The sequence below is a fragment of the Schistocerca americana genome, chromosome 2 (genome assembly GCF_021461395.2).
Source record: "Schistocerca americana isolate TAMUIC-IGC-003095 chromosome 2, iqSchAmer2.1, whole genome shotgun sequence".
NCBI lineage: Eukaryota > Metazoa > Arthropoda > Insecta > Orthoptera > Acrididae > Schistocerca > Schistocerca americana.
In genome coordinates, this window is record NC_060120.1 from 703175484 (window position 1) to 703196550 (window position 21067).

At 41.0% G+C, this 21067-nt stretch overlaps 1 protein-coding gene across 1 annotated transcript in view; it reads left to right on the forward strand.

Annotated features, from left to right (window-relative positions):
• LOC124596408 (esterase FE4-like) overlaps positions 1–21067 on the forward strand; it is a 39068-nt gene that overhangs the window by 9210 nt on the left and 8791 nt on the right. Inside the window, exons 3-8 of the mRNA XM_047135540.1 lie at positions 440–571; positions 705–855; positions 3463–3648; positions 10862–11061; positions 11972–12137; positions 16634–16815. Coding sequence (XP_046991496.1) covers positions 440–571; positions 705–855; positions 3463–3648; positions 10862–11061; positions 11972–12137; positions 16634–16815 — 1017 coding nt within the window. The remainder of the gene's footprint in view (positions 1–439; positions 572–704; positions 856–3462; positions 3649–10861; positions 11062–11971; positions 12138–16633; positions 16816–21067) is intronic.

Below are 21067 nucleotides of genomic sequence, written 5' to 3' on the forward strand. Positions count from 1 at the left end.
CGCGTTTGATCATCCTCCGTACAGCCCTGACCTCGCTCCTAGCGACTTTTATCTCTTCTTACACCTAAAATCTGTCCTTGGTGGTCAACACTTCAACGATGATGACGAGCTCAAAGTAGATGTTACCACATGGTTGAATACACAGGCGGCAACCTTCTATGAAGAAGGGATAAAAAAACTTGTGCCACGTTATGACAAGTGCCTAAAAAGCTATGTACAAAAGTAATTTAACAATTGTAGATTTTTGTACAATAAATAGTTTTTTTTTATATCTGCACACGTTTGTTTTATTTAACCAAACGGAACTTACGTTGGGAACATGCCTCGTATAATGCAGTTCGTTCTCAGATAACATTTGAGGTGTTTTAGCGTATGTTTGCCTACAGTTTTACTTTATTTATATTTTGTATAAATTACGATAACATTTGTGTCTCTCCAGCCGCCAGTAAGAAAAGCAGCGTGGTCCGGCGTTAGAGATGCTCTGCACACGGGAGACCACTGTCCTCAGTACAGCAAGGGAAAAACGTCCGGGGAGGAGGACTGCCTCTACCTGAACGTTTACGGACCAGGGGTACGTGTTCACTATGGCAGGTAGTAGATACATTCTATATGTTAGAATGGGAAAAGAGTTATGGCAAACAAGTGTTCATAACTGTTTCTTACAAAATAGTGTGTTACATGGTGCTGTTCCTTATGTTCGACAGACGCCATCACAGAATGGAACACAGAAAGCTGTTATTGTCTGGATCCATGGTGGATGTTTCACAGGAGGAGCTGGAACGGCCGGGATACCGGAGTACTTCGTGGACAATGATGTCATATTCGTCACCATAAATTATCGCCTGGGAATTCTCGGTAAAAGTTCTTAGTGTCATCTCATCCTGGATAATACACAGCATAAAGGAAAACGAGGTTTCTTCTTCACTGTAAACTGACATCTGAAAGTTTCTGTTTCTTGAAAAGTTCTCCTTTTCATTGGTACTATGAAGCAAAGTTGAACGAAACATTTGTCTTGTCCGCTTGTTCTTCTCTTCTTTACGCATAAACTCATACAACCGTATTGTTGGACCTTCTCCTGGAATTATTCACAGCAAATATTAATAAACGATCATGAAAAATTAGTTTACTTACTTGAATAGCGTTTGTCGTGGCATTGGTATTATCCACCTGTTACATACAGAAAAAATTATATCACAAGTTAAAGAGACAGTTAAGTATAAGAAGAAGTACCACGTAGATTCAAAGAAAAATTTAATAGCGTTAATACACTGAACAAACTGTCTAGTCCTACAAATGTGACGATCTATCAAAAGCCTGAATAACCACATTTTACGGCGCGGACGTACAGGAAAAAAGTCAGTGACGTTACGTAGGTACCGACAGGGATGTGGAGCCATGGTGACTCCAGTGCCGTCATCAGCTGCCGCAAGTTTCTCGGTTGACGATCCATGGTGCGAGCAGCCATGGGTTTAAATCCATAGAGTTCTCTGGCCACGGCGGTACGCTAAACTCATACTGGTGTTCTTCGCGTCACTCATGCACACATTGCTTTGTCCTGCTGGTAGATGCCATCGTGTCGAAGAAAGACAAACAGCATGCAGGGGTGAACATGGTCCCCACTGAGAGACGCATACTTGTGTTGATCTACTGTGCCTTCTAGAATGACGAGATAGCCCAGGGAATGACACTAAAATATTCCCCAGACCATTAACGCTCGCTCCTCCGGTCTCGAGCCTTACGACAATCATTGCATGGCCATACAAGCCAGCGGACATGTGTCTTATGCAGCATAAGACGAGATTCATCCGAGAACGCCACCTGCCGCCACTCACTGGACATTCGGTTGCGATACTGCCGTGAAAATACCAGACTCCCTCTCCGATGAACAGCAGTCAGCATGGGAGCATCAGCCGGGCATCTCCTGCGGAGGCCCGTTCACAGCAACGTCCGTTATTCAGGAGACAGTGTTGGTAACCCCTTGGTTCATCTGGTCTGTCAGTTGCTCAACAGTTGCACATCCGTTCACCCGAACACTTCTACGGAGCCGTCGTTGATCTGTCATCTACAGCCCTTAGTGCGCTACAATTGCTACGGAGCCGGTTTTGGATAGCGCCATTTTGCTATGCACAGTATACTTTAACAACGACGGCACGCTAACTGTTTACAAACTTAGCCGTTTCGGAAATGCTTCCGGCCTTGGTCCGAAAGCCAATGATCTTGCCCTTTCGTACGTAAGATAAATGGCTCCGTATTATGACAACGATTAGAGGTTTACAGGACATGCACACACAGACACACACACACACACACACACACAGACACACACACACACACACACACACACACACACACACACACACACACACACGCCGGACTTGTCAGATTCGTCATAAGCGATGTTTCGAACTACTTTTGGAAAACCACACTGTTCATCTCTTCGTGGTAATAAGCTGTGTTTTTTTAAACATAACATTAGCAAGCAGTCTGGTACATATCCCTCCGAGGTACCTGCATGTAAAACAATAATTTGCCCTCCTTTTCCGACAGGCATTGCCTTGGTCCCCTCTGGCGTTCCATCACTCCAACCTCTACGTAATGAACGGCTGGCATTAACCCATGTTTCATGTATCCACACTATATTTTCGAATCTCACACCCATTATCCTGCGCAGAAATCTACATACATTCGAAATCCGCGTCGAGAACACGTTACAACGCGGAACAGTGAACAGTGCATGTTACGAAGCACAGGTTAAACGCCCTGTAGCGACATGAAATTGCAGAGTCAACGAGAATAAGTACACTCAGTTTACATACACAGATCCCCACTGCCACATTTCAAAGCTCATTCGTAATTAACATATCTTGACAACATTCCGGAAAGTAATACTTCAACAGAATAAACGATAGTTAAAGAATGACATGAGAAAAATTTATTGACAGCAGAATGTAACCTAATATAATATTAGCATACCGGAGAAAACCAATAGTTTCATTTTATTACCAAAGTTTCATTGAACATACGGAACATAATACTGATAAACCGTGAATAATTGTAGATGGGAAACTGGAGCAAATTATCAGATGCACTCTACATGTCAGAGAGTCATCTCAACACTTTTTCTGATAATAATTTTATCAATGTAAATACCATAACCGCAAAGCTGTTGTGCAGTATCATGCAATATTTCTTTACATGTTGTTTGACAGAGAATAAATGAATCCACTGAAGATGGTAAAACTCGTCTGCAACATGTCTGGGTGTTCAAGGAGAAAAAATTGTATATGTTCAAAGTAGAACCACACTTCTGTAAGTATATATTTGAAAGTATACACGGACAAACAGAGAGCGTCAGCCGCAAGATGAATTTCTGAGCATGCTTTATCAAATTTGTAACAAACTTAAGAAATTTGGTTGTTACTTGGGTTGTCATAAATGTAACGTTCGCTTTTTTTGCCGTAGGGTTCTTAAGCACTAGCGATGAAGTCGTCCCCGGAAACATGGGTCTGAAGGATCAGTTGGAGACCCTCCACTGGGTGCAGAGGAATATAGCAGCGTTTGGTGGTGATCCAGAGAAAGTAACCATTCTGGGTCAAAGTGCTGGAGGGGCATCCATTCATTACCACCTCCTGTCTCCACAAAGCAAAGGTAATGAAGCGGTGTTTTTAGCTATTACTGTAAGTTAATCATTTAACCGGCTGTTATTTTAACAGTAGTTTAGTGTAAGTATTAAAAATCTGTACCTGTGAGATAACAGGTCCTTAGCCGATAACTACGTGTTCTAATTTCTAAAATTCCACCTTACGAAATAATCGTTAAGGTGTGATAAAAATCTGTCACATAGGGTAATAGATGTTATCAACACAAGTAAGAGATAATATTTTCATAGAGATCAAATTAGCGTTTCGTGTCAAATTACATGCATTCAGCGGTAACTTTACTATTAGTGCGAAATGAAGAAGAACAAGTGTTCGTTTCTCATCCGTATCAAAACGTGACCTGAGTTATTAAAGCTCACAAAGTATTCAGATTTAAACTGTTATTTCTAATCTTCGTTGAGGAGTAATATTCAAATGCTCTTGACATTTGCTACGCTTGCTTTTTAAACGGAAATCTAAAGGGGAAATTATTTCAGTTATATATGTGGTGCAGCAATTTAATATTAAAACCTCATAGAGACAGTTGTTAATGGAAAGACGCTTCACCGTCAAAAATCTAATATCACAGACTTCTACAGGGTGTTACAAAAAGGTACGGCCAAACTTTCAGGAACCATTCCTCACACACAAAGAAAGAAAATATGTTATGTGGACATGTGTCCGGAAACGCTTACTTTCCATGTTAGAGCTCATTTTATTACTTCCTTCAAATCACATTAATCATGAAATGGAAACACACAGTAACAGAAAGTACCAGCGTGACTTCAAACATTTTGTTACAGGAAATGTTCAAAATGTCCTCCGTTAGCGAGGATACACGCATGGAATCCCTGATGTGCTGATGCAGCCCTGGAGAATGGAGTATTGTATCACAGCCGTCCACAATACGTGCACGAAGAGTCTCTACATTTGGTACCGGGGTTGCGTAGACAAGAGCTTTCAAAAGCCTCCATAACTGAAAGTCAAGAGGGTTGAGGTCAGGTGAGCGTGGAGGTCATGGAATTGGTCCGCCTCTACCAATCCATTGGTCACCGAATCTGTTGTTGAGAAGCGTACGAACACTTCTACTGAAATGTGCAGGAGCTCCATCGTGCGTGAACCACATGTTGTGTCGTAATTGTAAAGGCACATGTTCTAGCAGCACAGGTAGAGTATCCCGTATGAAATCATGATAACGTGCTCCATTGAGCGTAGTGGAAGAACGTGGGACCCAATCAAGACATCACCAACAATGCCTGCCCAAACGTTCACAGAAAATCTGTGTTGATGACGTGACTGCACAATTGCGTGCGAATTCTCGTATGCCCACACATGTTGATTGTGAAAATTTACAATTTGATCACGTTGGAATGAAGCCTCATCCGTAAAGAGAACATTTGCACTGAAATGAGGATTGACACACTGTTGGATGAACCATTCGCAGAAGTGTACCCGTGGAGGCCAATCAGCTGCTGATGGTGCCTGCACACGCTGTACATGGTACGGAAACAACAGGTTCTCCCGTAGCACTCTCCATACAGTGACGTGGTCAACGTTACCTTGTACAGCAGCAACTTCTCTGACGCTGACATTAGGGTTATCGCCAACTACACGAAGAATTGCCTCGTCCATTGCAGATGTCCTCGTCGTTGTAGGTCTTTCCCAGTCGCGAGTCATAGGCTGGAATGTTCCGTGCTCCCTAAGACGCCGATCAATTGCTTCGAACGTCTTCCTGTCGGGACACTTTCGTTCTGGAAATCTGTCTCGATACAAACGAACCGCGCCACGGCTTTTGTCCCGTGCTAAACCATACATCAAATGGGCATCTGCCAACTGCGCATTTGTAAACGTTGCACTGACTGCAAAGCCACGTTCGTGATGAACACTAACCTGTTGATGCTACGTACTGATGTGCTTGTTGCTAGTACTGTAGAGCAATGAGTCGCATGTCAACACAAGCACCGAAGTCAACATTACCTTCCTTCAATTGGGCCAAGTGGCGGTGAATCGAGGAAGTACAGTACATACTGACGAAACTAAAATGAGCTCTAACATGGAAATTAAGCGTTTCCGGACACATGTCCACATAACATCTTTTCTTTATTTGTGTGTGAGGAATGTTCCTGAAAGTTTGGCCGTACGTTTTTGTAACACTCTGTATAGCTGCCGTAACAAATTCCTAACGGTGGACCTACCACAGAGCCCCAATAAACTCTTGGCAGATCTTAATGCGCTCAGCAAGCATTAATATTATGGTGAAGGCACTATAGTCGATGACACAGGATTGAAACTGTGCGACAACAACATGAAAATAACACGCCAAATCCTGTTCTCAATTGTTGCTTCAGAAATGTAAATTAAGGAATAGTACTCTAATGTAGTTTTCGCACCATTGAACTATTAAGATGTAAAGGTGTCATTGTTAGTGATGTCGAACAGCAGCTGCGAGTGCTAAAACGCAACGAGGCCTCCGGACAACATGCATTCCACACCAGTATCTGTACGAAATTCACGCTGAGGTACTTCCACTCCTAAATATGATTTACGAATAATCCCTTTAAGAAAGAACTGTTCCCACAGATTGCAGGAAAGATCGGGTCATACTTATCTGCAAACAAGGATTTAGGTGTGATTAACAGACTGCCGAAGCTCTGTCGGACCCCTCGGTCTTTAAATGATTCTATAATATGTTTTCTGCTGAATGTGATTACGCATCCGGACTGAGATATCCTTATGGATGGCAAGTAACATGGGCTTCAGAAACACACAGTCTCTCTCTCTCTCTCTCTCTCTGTCTGTCTGTCTTGTCGATTAGTCGATTTCGAGTCTCCCCGATCCCATAAACTAAAGAACCCCGATTTCTTCTGTCCTGCACCGCGTACCGGACCTCCAGTTTTCCAAACTGAAATTCGTTACTTCTCCGATGCCATCGATCCATCTCATGCTTTGCTGCCCTCTGCTCCTTTCGCCTTCAATCTTCCCCAGAATTAAGGCATTTTCTAGAGACTCATATCTTCTCATTATGTGAGCAAAGTAGGCCACTGTTTCAGTGTCAGACCGTCCCAGGAATAGTCTGATATTCTTTTCTGTAATACTGACCAGTTCTTTCTCTTTGCGTTCCATAGATCTCTAACGAGTTTCGTCCAACACAATTCAATATAGTCTATGCTAAGCCGTTCAGCCTGTCTTATGGTCTGTCCTCATTTAAGTGAATCATAGCCGGGAATATCAGAGACCTTACTATACAGATCCTCGTTGTGTAAGTTACGTCTCTACTCTCTGAAACGTTGTGAAGACTGGACATATTCCTTCAACAGCGTAAGAAGCGTCTTTTGATCTCGTGGCTGCAGCTAGCATTAGTAGAAACCTGGAAGCCGAGGTAACTCAACACGGAAACTATCTCCATTGTTTCTTCTCCTATATGACATGAAGTGATAGATGCAGTTGCCGTAATATTCGTTTCTTGACATTCTGAATTAGACCAATTTTGCACTTTCTTCTTCACCTTCTCTAAGCGGACATTTAAAGTTTTTCATTTTCTGCCATCAGGGTGGTATCAGCTGCATATCTAAGGATATTTAAATCTATCCCAGCTCTTTTAATTTTGGTTTCTTCTTCATCTAAGCTGGCATCCTCGTAATTTACTGTACATACAGACTGAATAAATAAGGTGAGAATATGCAGTCCTGTCATACTTCTTTCTCGATCTTGACCCACTTGGTTGTGCAATGTTGGGTTCTCATCGTGGTTTCTTGTTCAGTTTATGAATTCACTCTGATGTAAATTAGGTGATCACGTATTCTCATATTTTTGTCTACCTTCCATAATTTATAGTGCTCGACTCAGTTGAAGGCTTTAGCAGAATTAATAAAACAGATTCTCCTTCCGGTAGCTCTCTAAGTATATGCTTGGGAACTCTATATTGTAAGATTTCAAGCAAAACTTTGCTAGCGTATGACGCAAGTGGGACTATTCACAGACTGGAACACTCTTTAGACATTCCCTTCTTTGGAATCCGGATGTATAATGAACTATTCCGGTCTTCTCACCATGTTTTATGGCATACTGAATGCACCGTTTACACAAAACTTAATTCGTGTTTTTCGTATGTACTGACCCAAAGGCCAAGTACAGAAGTACATTATTTGTTACGTTAAAGTAAAATGTACTAATCTGCATTCATTTCACGAAAAACTATTTCGTCTAACAATATTTTTATGGCTACCAAATCAGGATACGTCATATAGTACCATACCTTAGGACTTGGCTCACACGTGAATCGTTTAGAAGTCCATCTCAACCATTTTTGTCGTTTCAGCGGCCGGTATGTCCAAGAGCGTTGTCTTGTGAAAGGAACAGTTTTTGCTACCTGATCTTGGTCATTTATGCTTCGCCTCACCACCAAAACAATCAGGCACAGATTTGTTCTTCTGTAAATAGCGCTACATGCCGGCGCATTATAGGCCTTAGAAACGTCCCTAAGACCGTCTCCGTCAATAAAACTATTGGTGAAGTTTTTTTAATTTTTACTTTCATCTTAGAAAGCACACTGCTTTGCCAGCAGGTTTATTTCCGTCACGTAATTGGGGTTCATATTCCATCTGTTGCCAGATACCAACACCAGAACTTATGTCGATTTTCAACTTTTACACGTATGGCTTTAAAATGTGGTTCTATGGGGCGCTTGTGTCTTGAGTCAACAAACACGTGCCCGTCACGCAGTCAGTTTCGTCACATGCAGAACGTCAATCAGGATACTACGCACTCGTTCCCTGAGATGCCCGTCAGCTCAATAGTTTTGAGGTGCTTGATGTGATGTTGGCCCGGGGAAAAATGAGATCAAAACTATTACAGTACTCACGTTAACATAATTTCCTGCTGTTTCTGACCAGAGCTATTCGGCTGCTGTCACATAAAAGTAATTGGGTGTATTAATGCCTCCAGCCTTTAAATCTGTATAAGCACAGTGCCCTCCCCCCTCCCCGCAGACGCCTATTACAAAAACATGCTCGTACTGAGTATATTGCTGGATTTCAGAGAGGACTGAGAAGAATTTCATGGACACAACGTTGTCCGACATCGAAGCATGCATACAAGTATTTCCATTTTGTTCATATCTTTCGTACTGTAGAGCAGTCGAAGTGGTGTCTGGCAGGAAAACCTCAGATATTCTCCTGTACGTTCTGTTTCTTTCTCCAGTAACTGTCAATGAAAATATTTTTTCTCAGTCACTATAGTCATAGCTTAAGCACTATGATAAACAAACAACTATTCAAAATACAGACACTTATTGTGTAATTGAAGATACTTTACTAAATTCATGCAGTCTGTACACTCATGGCACACTCATGAAAAAGATGACATTTAATTAATGGCTCCAAAATGTTTGGAATTCATATCATGTTAGATTTACAGATGACATGGGGCATACAAAACGCAGGTAGTACAAATGACTGCAAAACAGTTTGCTTCATGGAAGACACTAGCATAAAACATAAAATCTACGAGACACTCGAAGAGGGAGTCGTACTATATAACGAACTTAACAGATAATGAGAATCTGTTTTCAGTACAAACACCACGAATACTCTTCAGTTCCTTATAAACTGCAACAATAATGTAAATATAAATAAAATATCTTTGACTGATTCTCAGTAGATGACCTACGACTAACAAAAATTCAATTCAGTACAAGACATGGCATATCATTACCGTTAACAATAGAGCAGAAAGATGTAAAACTGAATGTTCAAAATGTGTAAATGAACATGTTGCTCAAGACTTAGACGGGAAATGACATATTATCGATCTTCTAGCAAGCTCAAACTGACCAACATTTCTTCTACCTTAAATGGCTGATTTTGATGAGGAAAACATCTCAATGTTGGCTTACATTGCCTATGTGCATTCATTGATATCATACGAAATAATTTCGTAGGGTAATTCCATATCCAGACAAAAAGTAAATATTGCAGAGGACTATGCTCAAAGGATAATATTTTATGAAATTTGGTGTGGAAAATCAGTCATAATTTACAAAACATAGTACCATTCATAAATGTAATGACAGGAACAAACACAGTCACCACTACATACAACTTTTCGTTGCTCTTCCGATGAAAGGACTGAAGTAAGCAGTTATAAAAATATTTCAGCAGCTCTTTGTGAATTAAAGGTGGTGTAGGATTATGGAAGTATTAAAAATAAATTAAAATAATTTTAGTATGACTACTACAGTTCCATAGACGAATTTCTGAATTAATAAAATCTGTAGGTGTTTGGGTTGCACTTTTTTATTATAAATTAAGTTTGAAGTAAATGTATGTAAGCGATAGTATCTAGCCGTGTTTTCATTGAGAAATCGTATCTTATTTGTAAACCTAATGATAGGTTGTCACAAATCTGATGCACAGGCGATAGAAATAACTAATTAACTATCGATAGACGTTATCAATAATTCATCTGATTAATAAGAAGTCATCCATATGGGCTGCCATTCTTTCTGTATTACCTGAACTGAACTGCAAGAGATATCACCCTATTGTAAACAGTACACTCATCCACAACACTTTATAGTGGTTTAAAAGTGTAAAAGTGGGAACAAAGACGAATTAAAATAACGGATAGACTTAAACGACTCCGTTCTAGATACTGAAAATAAATTTTGATTCAAAATGATAGAGAAGCAAATTGTTTCTACTCAACATATAACATATAACTAAGAGGAATCACACTACTTGCAGAAATTAAAAACACAAACGGAACAGAAAGAATATCTCATAATTTTTCTTATAAAAGACTCCAACAGGAAATATTACTATTAGATTACCTATCACAATTAAAAACTATAAAATAAGATGGCCGAGAGATCTGGACAGACTAAGAAAGAAATACCAAAATTACCAAGAATCTTAAGCATCGCAGACAACTAAGAAAAAGACATTGTTGATTAAGCTGTTAAGTCATGGTAGTAATTATGCCGTGAAGATACAGCTCCAGATCTGATCTAAAAATAATTCGTAATGTGTGTGCTATTTTAACCTCTGACTTTGGCAACATCTATTTCCATTCTGAGATGGCTGGTGAAATATAAGCAAATTTTTAAACCTTTTATGTTAATAATGACGAATAATACATTATCACTAAAACACAGCGACGGAATTTTCAATAATGTTTTGTGAATTTACCACTGATTGTAATTCTAAGCTTTCTTTCATCGTCAGGACTCTACAAGAACGCCATAGCAATGAGTGGATCAGCATTAAACCCTTGGGCGTTCTCTAGAAATGCAACAGACAGAGCAATCCGGTTTGCCAAGCACTGGGGATACACAGGAGGAAGTACCACCGATCTTGTGAATTTTCTGAAAACTGTGAATGCAAGTACACTAGTTTTGGACAGAAATGTTGCCTTATCGGAAGAGGTAAGTATCGCTGTGTAACCTTATTATTTAGTCAAATTAACTGTAGTTGCAGAACGGTAACAAATTAGCAACATGCCACACCCTCCTATTAATTTTTCGTGATTCATCACAATTGCCAGACAGCAACCCGCATCCGTAGCCGAGCACCACTAACACACATCTGTGCAGTGGTGCTCGGATAGCAGGTAGCCGGTTCGAAACCTGGTGGTGTGAGAACTTATCACCACCAATAGTTTGCCGGCATCGTGAGGAAAATTAGTGTCAAACAGTTCGTCATCACGAAATTTTGTGGCAATATATGAGGGCTGTTCCGAAAATAATTTTCGTCTTCGTTTCCTATTGAAACTCTATACCAAAAACAAATGCACCATGGCCGCACGACCTATGCACCCTGCATTATTTTTCGGCATAGTCGCCAAGGGCACTGAGACAGTTGTCATAGAGTGCAGTATGTTTGAAGAAACCATTCTACTAAAACTCGGTGCCCTGCAAAGCAAGGAACTGTCACACAGCCTGCTCCATCTCAGCACTGCTTTGGAAGTGACGTCCCGGCAGTGCAGCCTTCAACTCAGGGAACATGTTGAAGTCCGATGGCGCAAGATCGGAACTACAAGCTCGGTGATACGCTGCCAGACAAGACTGAATCCGTCACTATTCTTTTCAGCTATGTGCATGATTGCAAATATGAAATCTAGTTAGAGGAAGCAATATAATATACTGAAACCGCTGTCACGTCATTACTTTATAAGGTTCATAACGTAATAAGTATGACCAGTTTACAGTTTTCTTAATAGGTATGTGAATAAAATGTCTTTCATATGGAACCATTTCCCAAGATAATCATGCTTCATTTTCGGCTAACCTGTGTGCGAAAATTCCTTACCTAAATACTGTCTGTTGCCCGTTTCAGGATAGCGTGACTCTGTATAGCTGTGTCTGGGCACCTAGTGTTGAACCAGAACATGAAGGTGCATTTCTGACTGAGGAGCCGTGGGTGATTATGACGGAAGAGCGGTACAACCACGTCCCTTTTCTCTCCGGTGCCACAGACATGGAGCGTCTTAGACACACACAGAGTACGTAGCTGGCCTGTGGTTTTTTGGAACTAGATTTTAATTACTCTGTTTCGATCTTAAGTAACTTCCTCATACTCCGCAAGTACAAAACAACATATTCATACCAACTAAAACAGACTAAATTATTACCATCGGTTTTCAATGTCGCTTTGTGGAGGTATATAGTCGTCCTGTTACACTATTCCCCAGATGCAGTGCCACTTTGGTTTTACTACAGCGCTACGTACGTCTGTATGCTTCCTGAGCCGTGTATGCTTACTGAGCCGTCAGCCTCTGCTGCTACGGACGGGTTTCTTCCATATGTTAGTGAATAAAAACGTTTCGAGCATTCATCATAAAAAAATATGTGCCTCATAGTGTGCTATCATTTGCAGAAGCCATCGTTTCTAAATCTTAAATTATTTATGAGATATGACGATTTTGTTAATTGAAAATAATAAATAACTCGTTATTCTGATAGAAAATAACTGTAATAACCATTATAACAATAATAATAAGCATAATAATAATAATAATAATAAGGAAATACTTAAAATATAACATTTTTTTACACGATGCATATGAAATGAATGCAGTTTCATCACGTAATATGCACGACAGAGAAGGAAACATGAAACAAAATTCAACAGGATTACAACCTGTCATGGAAAATCCTCTAAGTATCCTGATTGGTTTCAGGCGCATTTCAACACATTGTTAACTCTTGGCGAAGAGAATTGATTATGCACTAGTGATCGCAGTTTGAATCTTGTTGTTTCTCATAAAGTTCTTCCAACATCGAAATCCATATCCATTCCGTGGCTATAGGCCATCGACCCCTTCGGGATCACCACATGTTTCTTGTCACCCTCCTTTTAAGAAGCTAATGGGGACTTTCGACCGATAATGCGAGAATCTCTTTTTGAAGCCCCAAATGTCATTTTGACAGCATCCAAATCTGGTAAAAAGACGTCTGACAACGTCAAAAAATATTAGAAAGATATTTCCTTTCACAGCGAGGAGAAATGTACGTATAATTGTTAAATACTTGCGCTGGTCATTGTGAAAGAACCGTTTGGAGCACCCCACCTAACATTTTCGTCTAGCGATCCCAAAAGGCTAGACACCACAGGTACAGACATGGGAGGTATACAGCTTTCGATGCTGGAAGAACTTTGTGGGAAGACTTTCAGGTCTACTTCTGTTGAATGATTATGATCTCAATCTACACTTGAGAATCAATATAATCAAACTGTAGTCATTATTACATAATCAATTCTCGTCGCCAACTCTTACCAATGTACTGAAATATGCATCATAAAAATTAGAATAATTAGACGATGGCCTGTAACAATTGGATTGTTTTCTTCGCTGTGTATATTATGAGAAGAAGTTTCGTTCACTTTATGTACAAGGTGTAAAAAATATGTCTTAAGCATTTCTTCACAGATTATCATTATCGTAATTTTTTAAATCATAATAATAAGTTAATTATCATTTTAAATAAACAAAATACACATATAAGGAACGGTAAACTAAAAAACAAAAATATTATGAATGTGAAACGTAAAATAACTATTGAAAACAAAAAAAATATAAGTAAAATAAATGATTAGAATAGTAACGAATGTTTAGATATTTTAATTAGGTGTGCTGAAAATACCCGGACAGCACATTGTGTACAGCTCATTTCCCAAAACCAGTATTGCAGAAACAAACTTTATTACACAGGGATGTAAGTGGGTTGGGAGCTTCTTTAATATATGTTGCGACAAAAGTTTCATTTTTCAGAATTAGTTAATGGTGGTGGGGTATATTGCAAATTTCAGATTAGTAGAGAACTTGAATACGCAGGTTTTAAGCATTTTAATTATATATCAACTTTTATAGGAAAAAAGGTTCTCATACATCAACATTTTGAAGCTACTCCCTCTGAACCAACACCGACTCAAAGGAAGGCCTCGGCGCTTGTTCGTGACGTCACGTCAGCTAGCCACGGCGAACGCCAGGTCTGTTGCAGGCATACTCATAATGGTTGTGTCTCCCTCCCTGATACAGGAAAATGTGAAACTATTGGCGGTAGTTGATCAACACACATTGTTCTGAGAGATTTCTGCAATCAATTAATTGTGCAATTTATTGCACTTCTTAACAAAAAGTGTACTCGTGAACTTAAACTTCCACCTGTTTTAAGGATTGACATACAAAAACAACTTCATGGTCCAGCAGCAACAGAATTCGTGCTTCTTTACCTTATTTGTAAATCTGAGGAAGTTGCGTTTGTACTGGGTTGCTTTTACAAGAAACTGTGAACATATTGGTGCTCTTCATTAGGTATCTTGGTTGACTATGGGGTCAGGAGCACTGAATGTTAATGAAATATCTTGCGATTGTACACGTTGGGGGAGGGGGTGGGGGGCAGAAGAAGAGGCAAGAGAGAGATACTTGTTTTATCAAACAAATTTTTTTTTTATCTTATAAGTTTCTCCTTTCCGTTGCAAGAGGGGAATATTTATCTTTTCTAATGTGCATGTTTAAAAAAGTTTAAGCTCAGCAGTGTTTTCGATGTATGAAGCAATTTTGTTTCCTGTTTAGAATTCCTTTCGTTGAAAACGACTGTAATCTAGTGACTGGCAACAGTTGGACATTTACACATGTAAATTAGTTCACATTTCCAGTGACGATGTCAAACGAAAATAAATAAATAAAAGAAACGAGTTCATTGTAAGGGGGTTGGGGTAAGTTTCGATAGCAAAATTGATCAAGGAATGTAAAATTTCCGAAGCTTGCAATACGGCAAAGCGTCTTCTCATATTGATCTACGTTTGTTTCTTCAGGATTCAGTAATACAGAACTATGATCTTCATTTGTAGCTTTACGATAGTAAGAAAATCTTTCATCTAAATAAAACTGCAGAATCCAAAACAATACCAAACATTTTGTCCAAAAGCAAGAGATTTATAGTGGTTAGCACGCCCAGGCGTTTCTGCCTACAACAGACCTGGCGGTCGCCGTGCCTAGCTGACGTGACGTCACCAACAAGCGCCGAGGCCTTCCTTTGAGTCGGTGTTGTCTGAACCCAGTTACAAACAAAACATACTTACATTATTTTCCCTCCTATCAAGGAACATTCACAATAAACCGACCTGGACTATTTTTCGGTGAATGCTCAGAAATTTGTGGAGCAAACCACAGAAAAAAACACACACCCCCAACGTTCCACCAAAATCGGTTAGAGACACTTGGGAACGTTCACTTGCCAGTGGCTTATAACTTCGACTAGTAGCTGGATGTCATCTGAGCAACAAAACCACCAGTAACATTTCAACCCTCCTAAACCGTGCACGTCGACTGTAGGTGATGTGATTGTGAAGTAGAGCCGCAAAGGGACAAACGATTTCAAAACAAAACCAAGCAGAATTCATATACTGATGGACAGCGAGCTTCGAGTATTATGAGGGTTTACTGTACGAAATTGTATAAAATTACCGGAACGAATCTCTCGTGAATTCTAAAGTAGTAGTAACAGTGCAACTAGAACATCCTTGAAACCATCCGACCTCGTGCTCCGTTTGCTATAACCTCGACGTCGACGGGACGTTAAACCATAATCTTCCTTCCTTGCTTCGAGGTTATTGGCCTATTCTATGTGCCTTGAACGTCACTGTTTGTTTAATGTTTAATCTACGACGATGAAATTCTTCGACTTGAGATATGCCAATTTGTGATTTTTATCGCTTTTTTGAGTGCTACATCTTGGTGCACCACGCATTAAAAGCATGAATGTCAAATCACAGGACGACAGTAGTCTCCAATACAACCAAGAAGTGTGGCTGTTTACAGTTTGACATATATAACGTGTAGACATCACAACGTGTTTACCATGGACGTAAAACAGATGATAGATGCTATCGTGATCACATAGACATGATTACATCCAGATTTTAAATATCTACGATGTTCTGTGTTCCCTAGATCAATACCAGTTTTAACATTACAAAGGTTCCAATCTCGACACACCATTTGACACAGGCGTACACGATATGTAAGGAACCTCATATTTCTACTGTAATGCATACAAAGTGACCTTATATTACAGAAATCGATATATATATATATATATATATATATATATATATATATATATATATACATTTATTTATTGGTATTCTGTATGACATGCCAATGTTGATGCGCTGTATGCCCAAAAACCTGTCTGCCAATTAAATATTTTCACAAGCAGTTCATGGCGTACTGACAGATGTCTCTCAAAAAGTACTTGCAAGCGGTGGAGCACAAAGCATACAAGACTTTTTGCTCAAGAGTATTGCATCACAAGACAAAGTAATGAAAGGAAATGATGGAACTACAATAACGTGGCTCATTCAGAGAAAACAACGCATAGTAATACCACCAATCAATAATCTGAGATTATATTACAATCGTTTGTCGTTAAAGTACTTTTTCCAATGACGTTTTCAGTTTATTCTTATGTATTCTTCGATTTTTAACAACAGAAGGTGGCGCATTATCGACTGAAGAACAAATACAGAACTTTAATGACAACTTTGAGGAGATTGTGGGCTGCGATCTACGACTTCCGACAAGGGAAGAACAGCTGGAAGCCGCTCATTCCATCAAAGAATTTTACTACAATGGCAGCGACATTACACTGAAGGACAACTACACCACTGTTTTGGTAAGTCCGAGAAACTAAACAAACGGAGGTAAGGCAAAAATTCACTTAGCATTAGAAGGTAAGCCAGTAGCAAAAATATTCAAGAGTGGAAGATTTTTCAAGGTAAACCAGTTTATGCTATAACTTAATATTAGGGCCACTATAATGCATCACTGAATCACGTGATAGCGATGATAATACAGAGTTGTCCCAGGTCATCTTAAAGTTCTCTTTTACAAAGTATTCTATGCGGTCAAAGCGTCTCGGTGCAGAGCATCGGCTGAGTGAAGGCAATAAAAACGACCGTCATCTAAACTTTGTACGGGTCTTGCTCGAATGTTGAACTACTGTGTACCAGCCACCCAGGAAGCCTCACTGGTTGTCTTTTCGTGGTCTGTACTTAGTGGGAATGGTTCTGTTTCGTGCAAATTAACTCATGAAACTATAATATCATCTAACAGATACTATCAACACAAGACTTCTATTCATAATTACATATCACTTCCCCAATTATACGTTCTCCATGTTCTACCACATATTTATGAGCAGTTACATCAAAGATACTGTATTTGTTGGAGAGAGGGAACTCCTGACACCATAGTGAATGGAAGAGTACGACAAATGTAACTGAGATGTCGTCAGAACTTTTACAGATCGTCAATATGCCATTAGTGCAAAAGGAAACTCGCAAATAGATCTTAGTCGCCTCATGCATGAGACACTTTACATGCAAGGTCGAGCAACCTCTGGGTTTTCGGACTATTACGTCTCGTATGCGTTTTGGTGACAGGGGAATATATCATGGGACATACTGACCACAGTGTAGCTCCGTTGGCCGATGCCGTTAATGACAACGTGTTGATGGCGGGAGAATCGGATGGATGGGCAACAACGTAGAACTACCGGCAGATGTGATTGTTGGGGACGTGTGTTCACGCCAATTGAATGTAACAGTGGATAGATGGGCTACAATTTAATTACCGAGCGAGGTGGCGCAGTGGTTAGCACACTGGACTCGCATTCGTGAGGATGATGGTTCAATCCCGCGTCCGGCCATCCTGGTTTAGGTTTTCCGTGATTTCCCTAGATCACTCCAGGCAAGTGCCGGGATGGTTCCTTTGAAAGGGCACGGCCGACTTCCTTCCCCATCCTTCCCTAATCCGAGCTTGTGCTCCGTCTCTAATGACCTCGTTGTCGACGGGACGTTGAACACCAATATCCTCCTCCTCCTCCTCCTCCTCCTCCACAATTTAATTCCATCAGGGGGCGCCATCTTTGACAACGTCATGGTGACAGTAGAATATGTCAGTGGACAAAAAGGCCACAATGTAGCTCCACTTGTGGATTCCATTAATGACAACGTGTTGATTATATGTGAATGTAACGGTGGATTGATGGGCCCAATGTAGCTCCGTAGGAAGATGTCACTGGCGGAAACTTTATAATGATGGGGGAACATAACAGCGGATCGAGGGGTCATAATGCAGAAACCACTGGTCAATTCATACAGGAAAACAACATCCTCTAAGCGTCATTACCATGGTCGGACCATGAGACGTCCTCTGTCAAATGGGCGAGGGGAGCAGTATCAGGGAGTACCTTATGCGCATGACCAGTAAGGAAACCATAGTCCTTGCGGCACGTGTCGGACGACTCATTGTTAATGTGCTAAATGGTTCGCAGTTCTAACCAGCGTAGTCGCCTAATGACACGGCTAGGAACTGTTGCAACTCTTTCTGATGCGAGTCTAGTACGCCCAGAAGCACCTCCTCGCAATGGAATATACTGTAGAAGCCACTGCTTGGAGAATGTACTGCTGCTCACAGCGCATCATACCGTTCGTGGGCCTAGGGAAACCGATACCTGCAAAAATTCTCTTGAACTAATGATGAGCCCCGATAAAAGTTGTTACATGTCTAGCATAAGCGTTTACTGAGAGAAGAGCTGAGCGATATCGTAAAATAACTTTCACTGAAGGGGTGAAACAGACGTCTCGGCTACGGTTGCAGTAGCCATGCAGAAACTTGACTGCAGCTACAACGTCTAAAGTGATAAAAGGGACACAATAACTGATAAAGGAGTGAGACAGAGTTGTAGCCAGTCCCTGATATTATTCATTCTGTACAATGAGCAGACTGAAAAGATAACGAAGGAGGAATTTGGAAAGTGAAATATCCAAGAGAAGAAATTAAAACTGAAAGGTTTCCCAGTGACATTGTTATTCCATCACGGACAACAAAGGACTTTGGAAGGGTAGTTGAACGGAATGGATAGTGCCTTGCAAGAAGGGTACAGGCCAAACATGAACAAAAGTCAGACAGTGGTAATGGAATGTAGTCGACTTAAATTATGCGATGTTGACGGAATTGACTTAGAAAATGACACACTAAATTTTATCGATGAATGTTATTATTTGAGCAAACAAATAAGTTATATGGCCAGAATGAGATTTTCACTCTGCAGTGGAGTGTGCACTGATATGAAAGTTCCTGGCAGATTAAAACTGTGTGCTGGACCGAGACTCGAACTCGGGACCTTTTTTTTTTTTTTTTAAATCTCATTTTGTTCGCTTTCGTTCGTTGCATCTGCTCGGGGTGGACGTCGTAAGACATCCGTTTAAGGTCGCTGTTGATCGATTAACTCAGTTTTTTTTTTATTTTTTATTTTTTACTACAGAGAGCTGCTAACCCTCTGACACGCCGAGCTACCGTGCCGGCGTAGTACCTCGTCTCCTACTTTTCCAAACTTCACAGAAGCTCTCCTGCGAACCTTGCAGAAGTAGCACTGCTGGAAGAAAGGAGTTTCGTCTCGGTTCGTCTACTCGCCCGTACACGTCTTCGCAGCCGTCGTTCATCCACGTCATCTTTGGCGCCTGGTGGACCACAACTGCCTCGGCGCCACTTTGGATAGGGCCGTTTTCCCATGCACGACATACTTTGACCATGGCGGCACGCAAACAATTAACAAACTTAACCATTTCGGAAATGCTTTCTCTCTTCGGGCTACCAACAGTACATGAGCCTCTTCAACATGCAACATGTGGCTGGTTCGAGCACCCATGTTTACTGCTGTTTGTCTGTGACGATGGCTGGAATTAGCACGTCATTACCGCAACCTAGGTCTACTGAGTGGCGAAAGGTGGTCTTTTCAGATGACTTTCATTTGATGTTCCATCGGACGGACAACAACCAATCTGCAACAATCGTTGGAAGTATCCTGGCAAGAGGAGGGAGCGTTATGGCCTGATCTCGTCATTCTGCAAGGCATACCGGATTAATACAAATAATCACCTATCCTTGGGGACCATGTCTACTACTACATGCAGTTTGTTTTTACTTGGCACTAACGGTATCCACCTGCAGAAGTACACAACATGTCACATAGCACGCAGTGTACGAGCGTGTTTCGAAGAGCACCAGGAAGTCTTTACCGTACTCCCGTGGCCACCGAAATTTTCGAATTTAAATCCAGTCGAGAATATATGGAACCACTCGACCTAGGATTCCCACCATGGATCTTCAGTCAAGAAACATGGCACAGCCGGCCACGGCTCTGGAGTTAGCATGGATACAAATAGCTGTCAGTACCTTCCAGATCCTCACTGACTCTCTTCCTTCACGCTTTGGAGTGGCTCACGCTGCAAAAGATGGTATGTAGGCCACATTAATTTGACTGGACAGTGTAGATAAGCTGTAAGCTGTGGAATGGATTCCCCAATGCAGCAGTGCGAAGACTGGTCACTCAGCAGCGACGTTCTTCATTCTTTCTTGCCTCCCGTACACAGCGTCGGCGGCGGTGACCCAGGTGCCGATCGTGGGTAGTGGACAACTAGCGGCGTATGCTGAGGGAGTGTAATGTTGTGCAACAGATCTGGATCTGGCAGCAGTGGTACCTTTTCTGACCCTCGAGTGTCCCAGTTCCATGGCACACAAAGGCAACGACGTGTGTCTGTTTCCAGAGAACCGTGGAGGTTGGCAAAGAGCAGGCGGGAATCAGAACCCTAGGAGACTGATTGGAGTGTCAGGGAATGGCACTTGCCGGGCAGCCTCACCTCGCTGCATCCAGTTCGGATTCCGGAATAATCAACGCTAGCTGACAGCTCCTTAAACAGCAATATAACCTATGCTGCTGGACGAAGCTGGAGTAGATTACCCGAATATTCAACAGGTAACTAGAGTGGAGACCGGTCAAAAGGATGATGCTAAAGGGATATTACTACTGGGTGAACTGGGGGCATTTGTACTCTCTTCGGCTCATTTCGCTGCGACAGGAG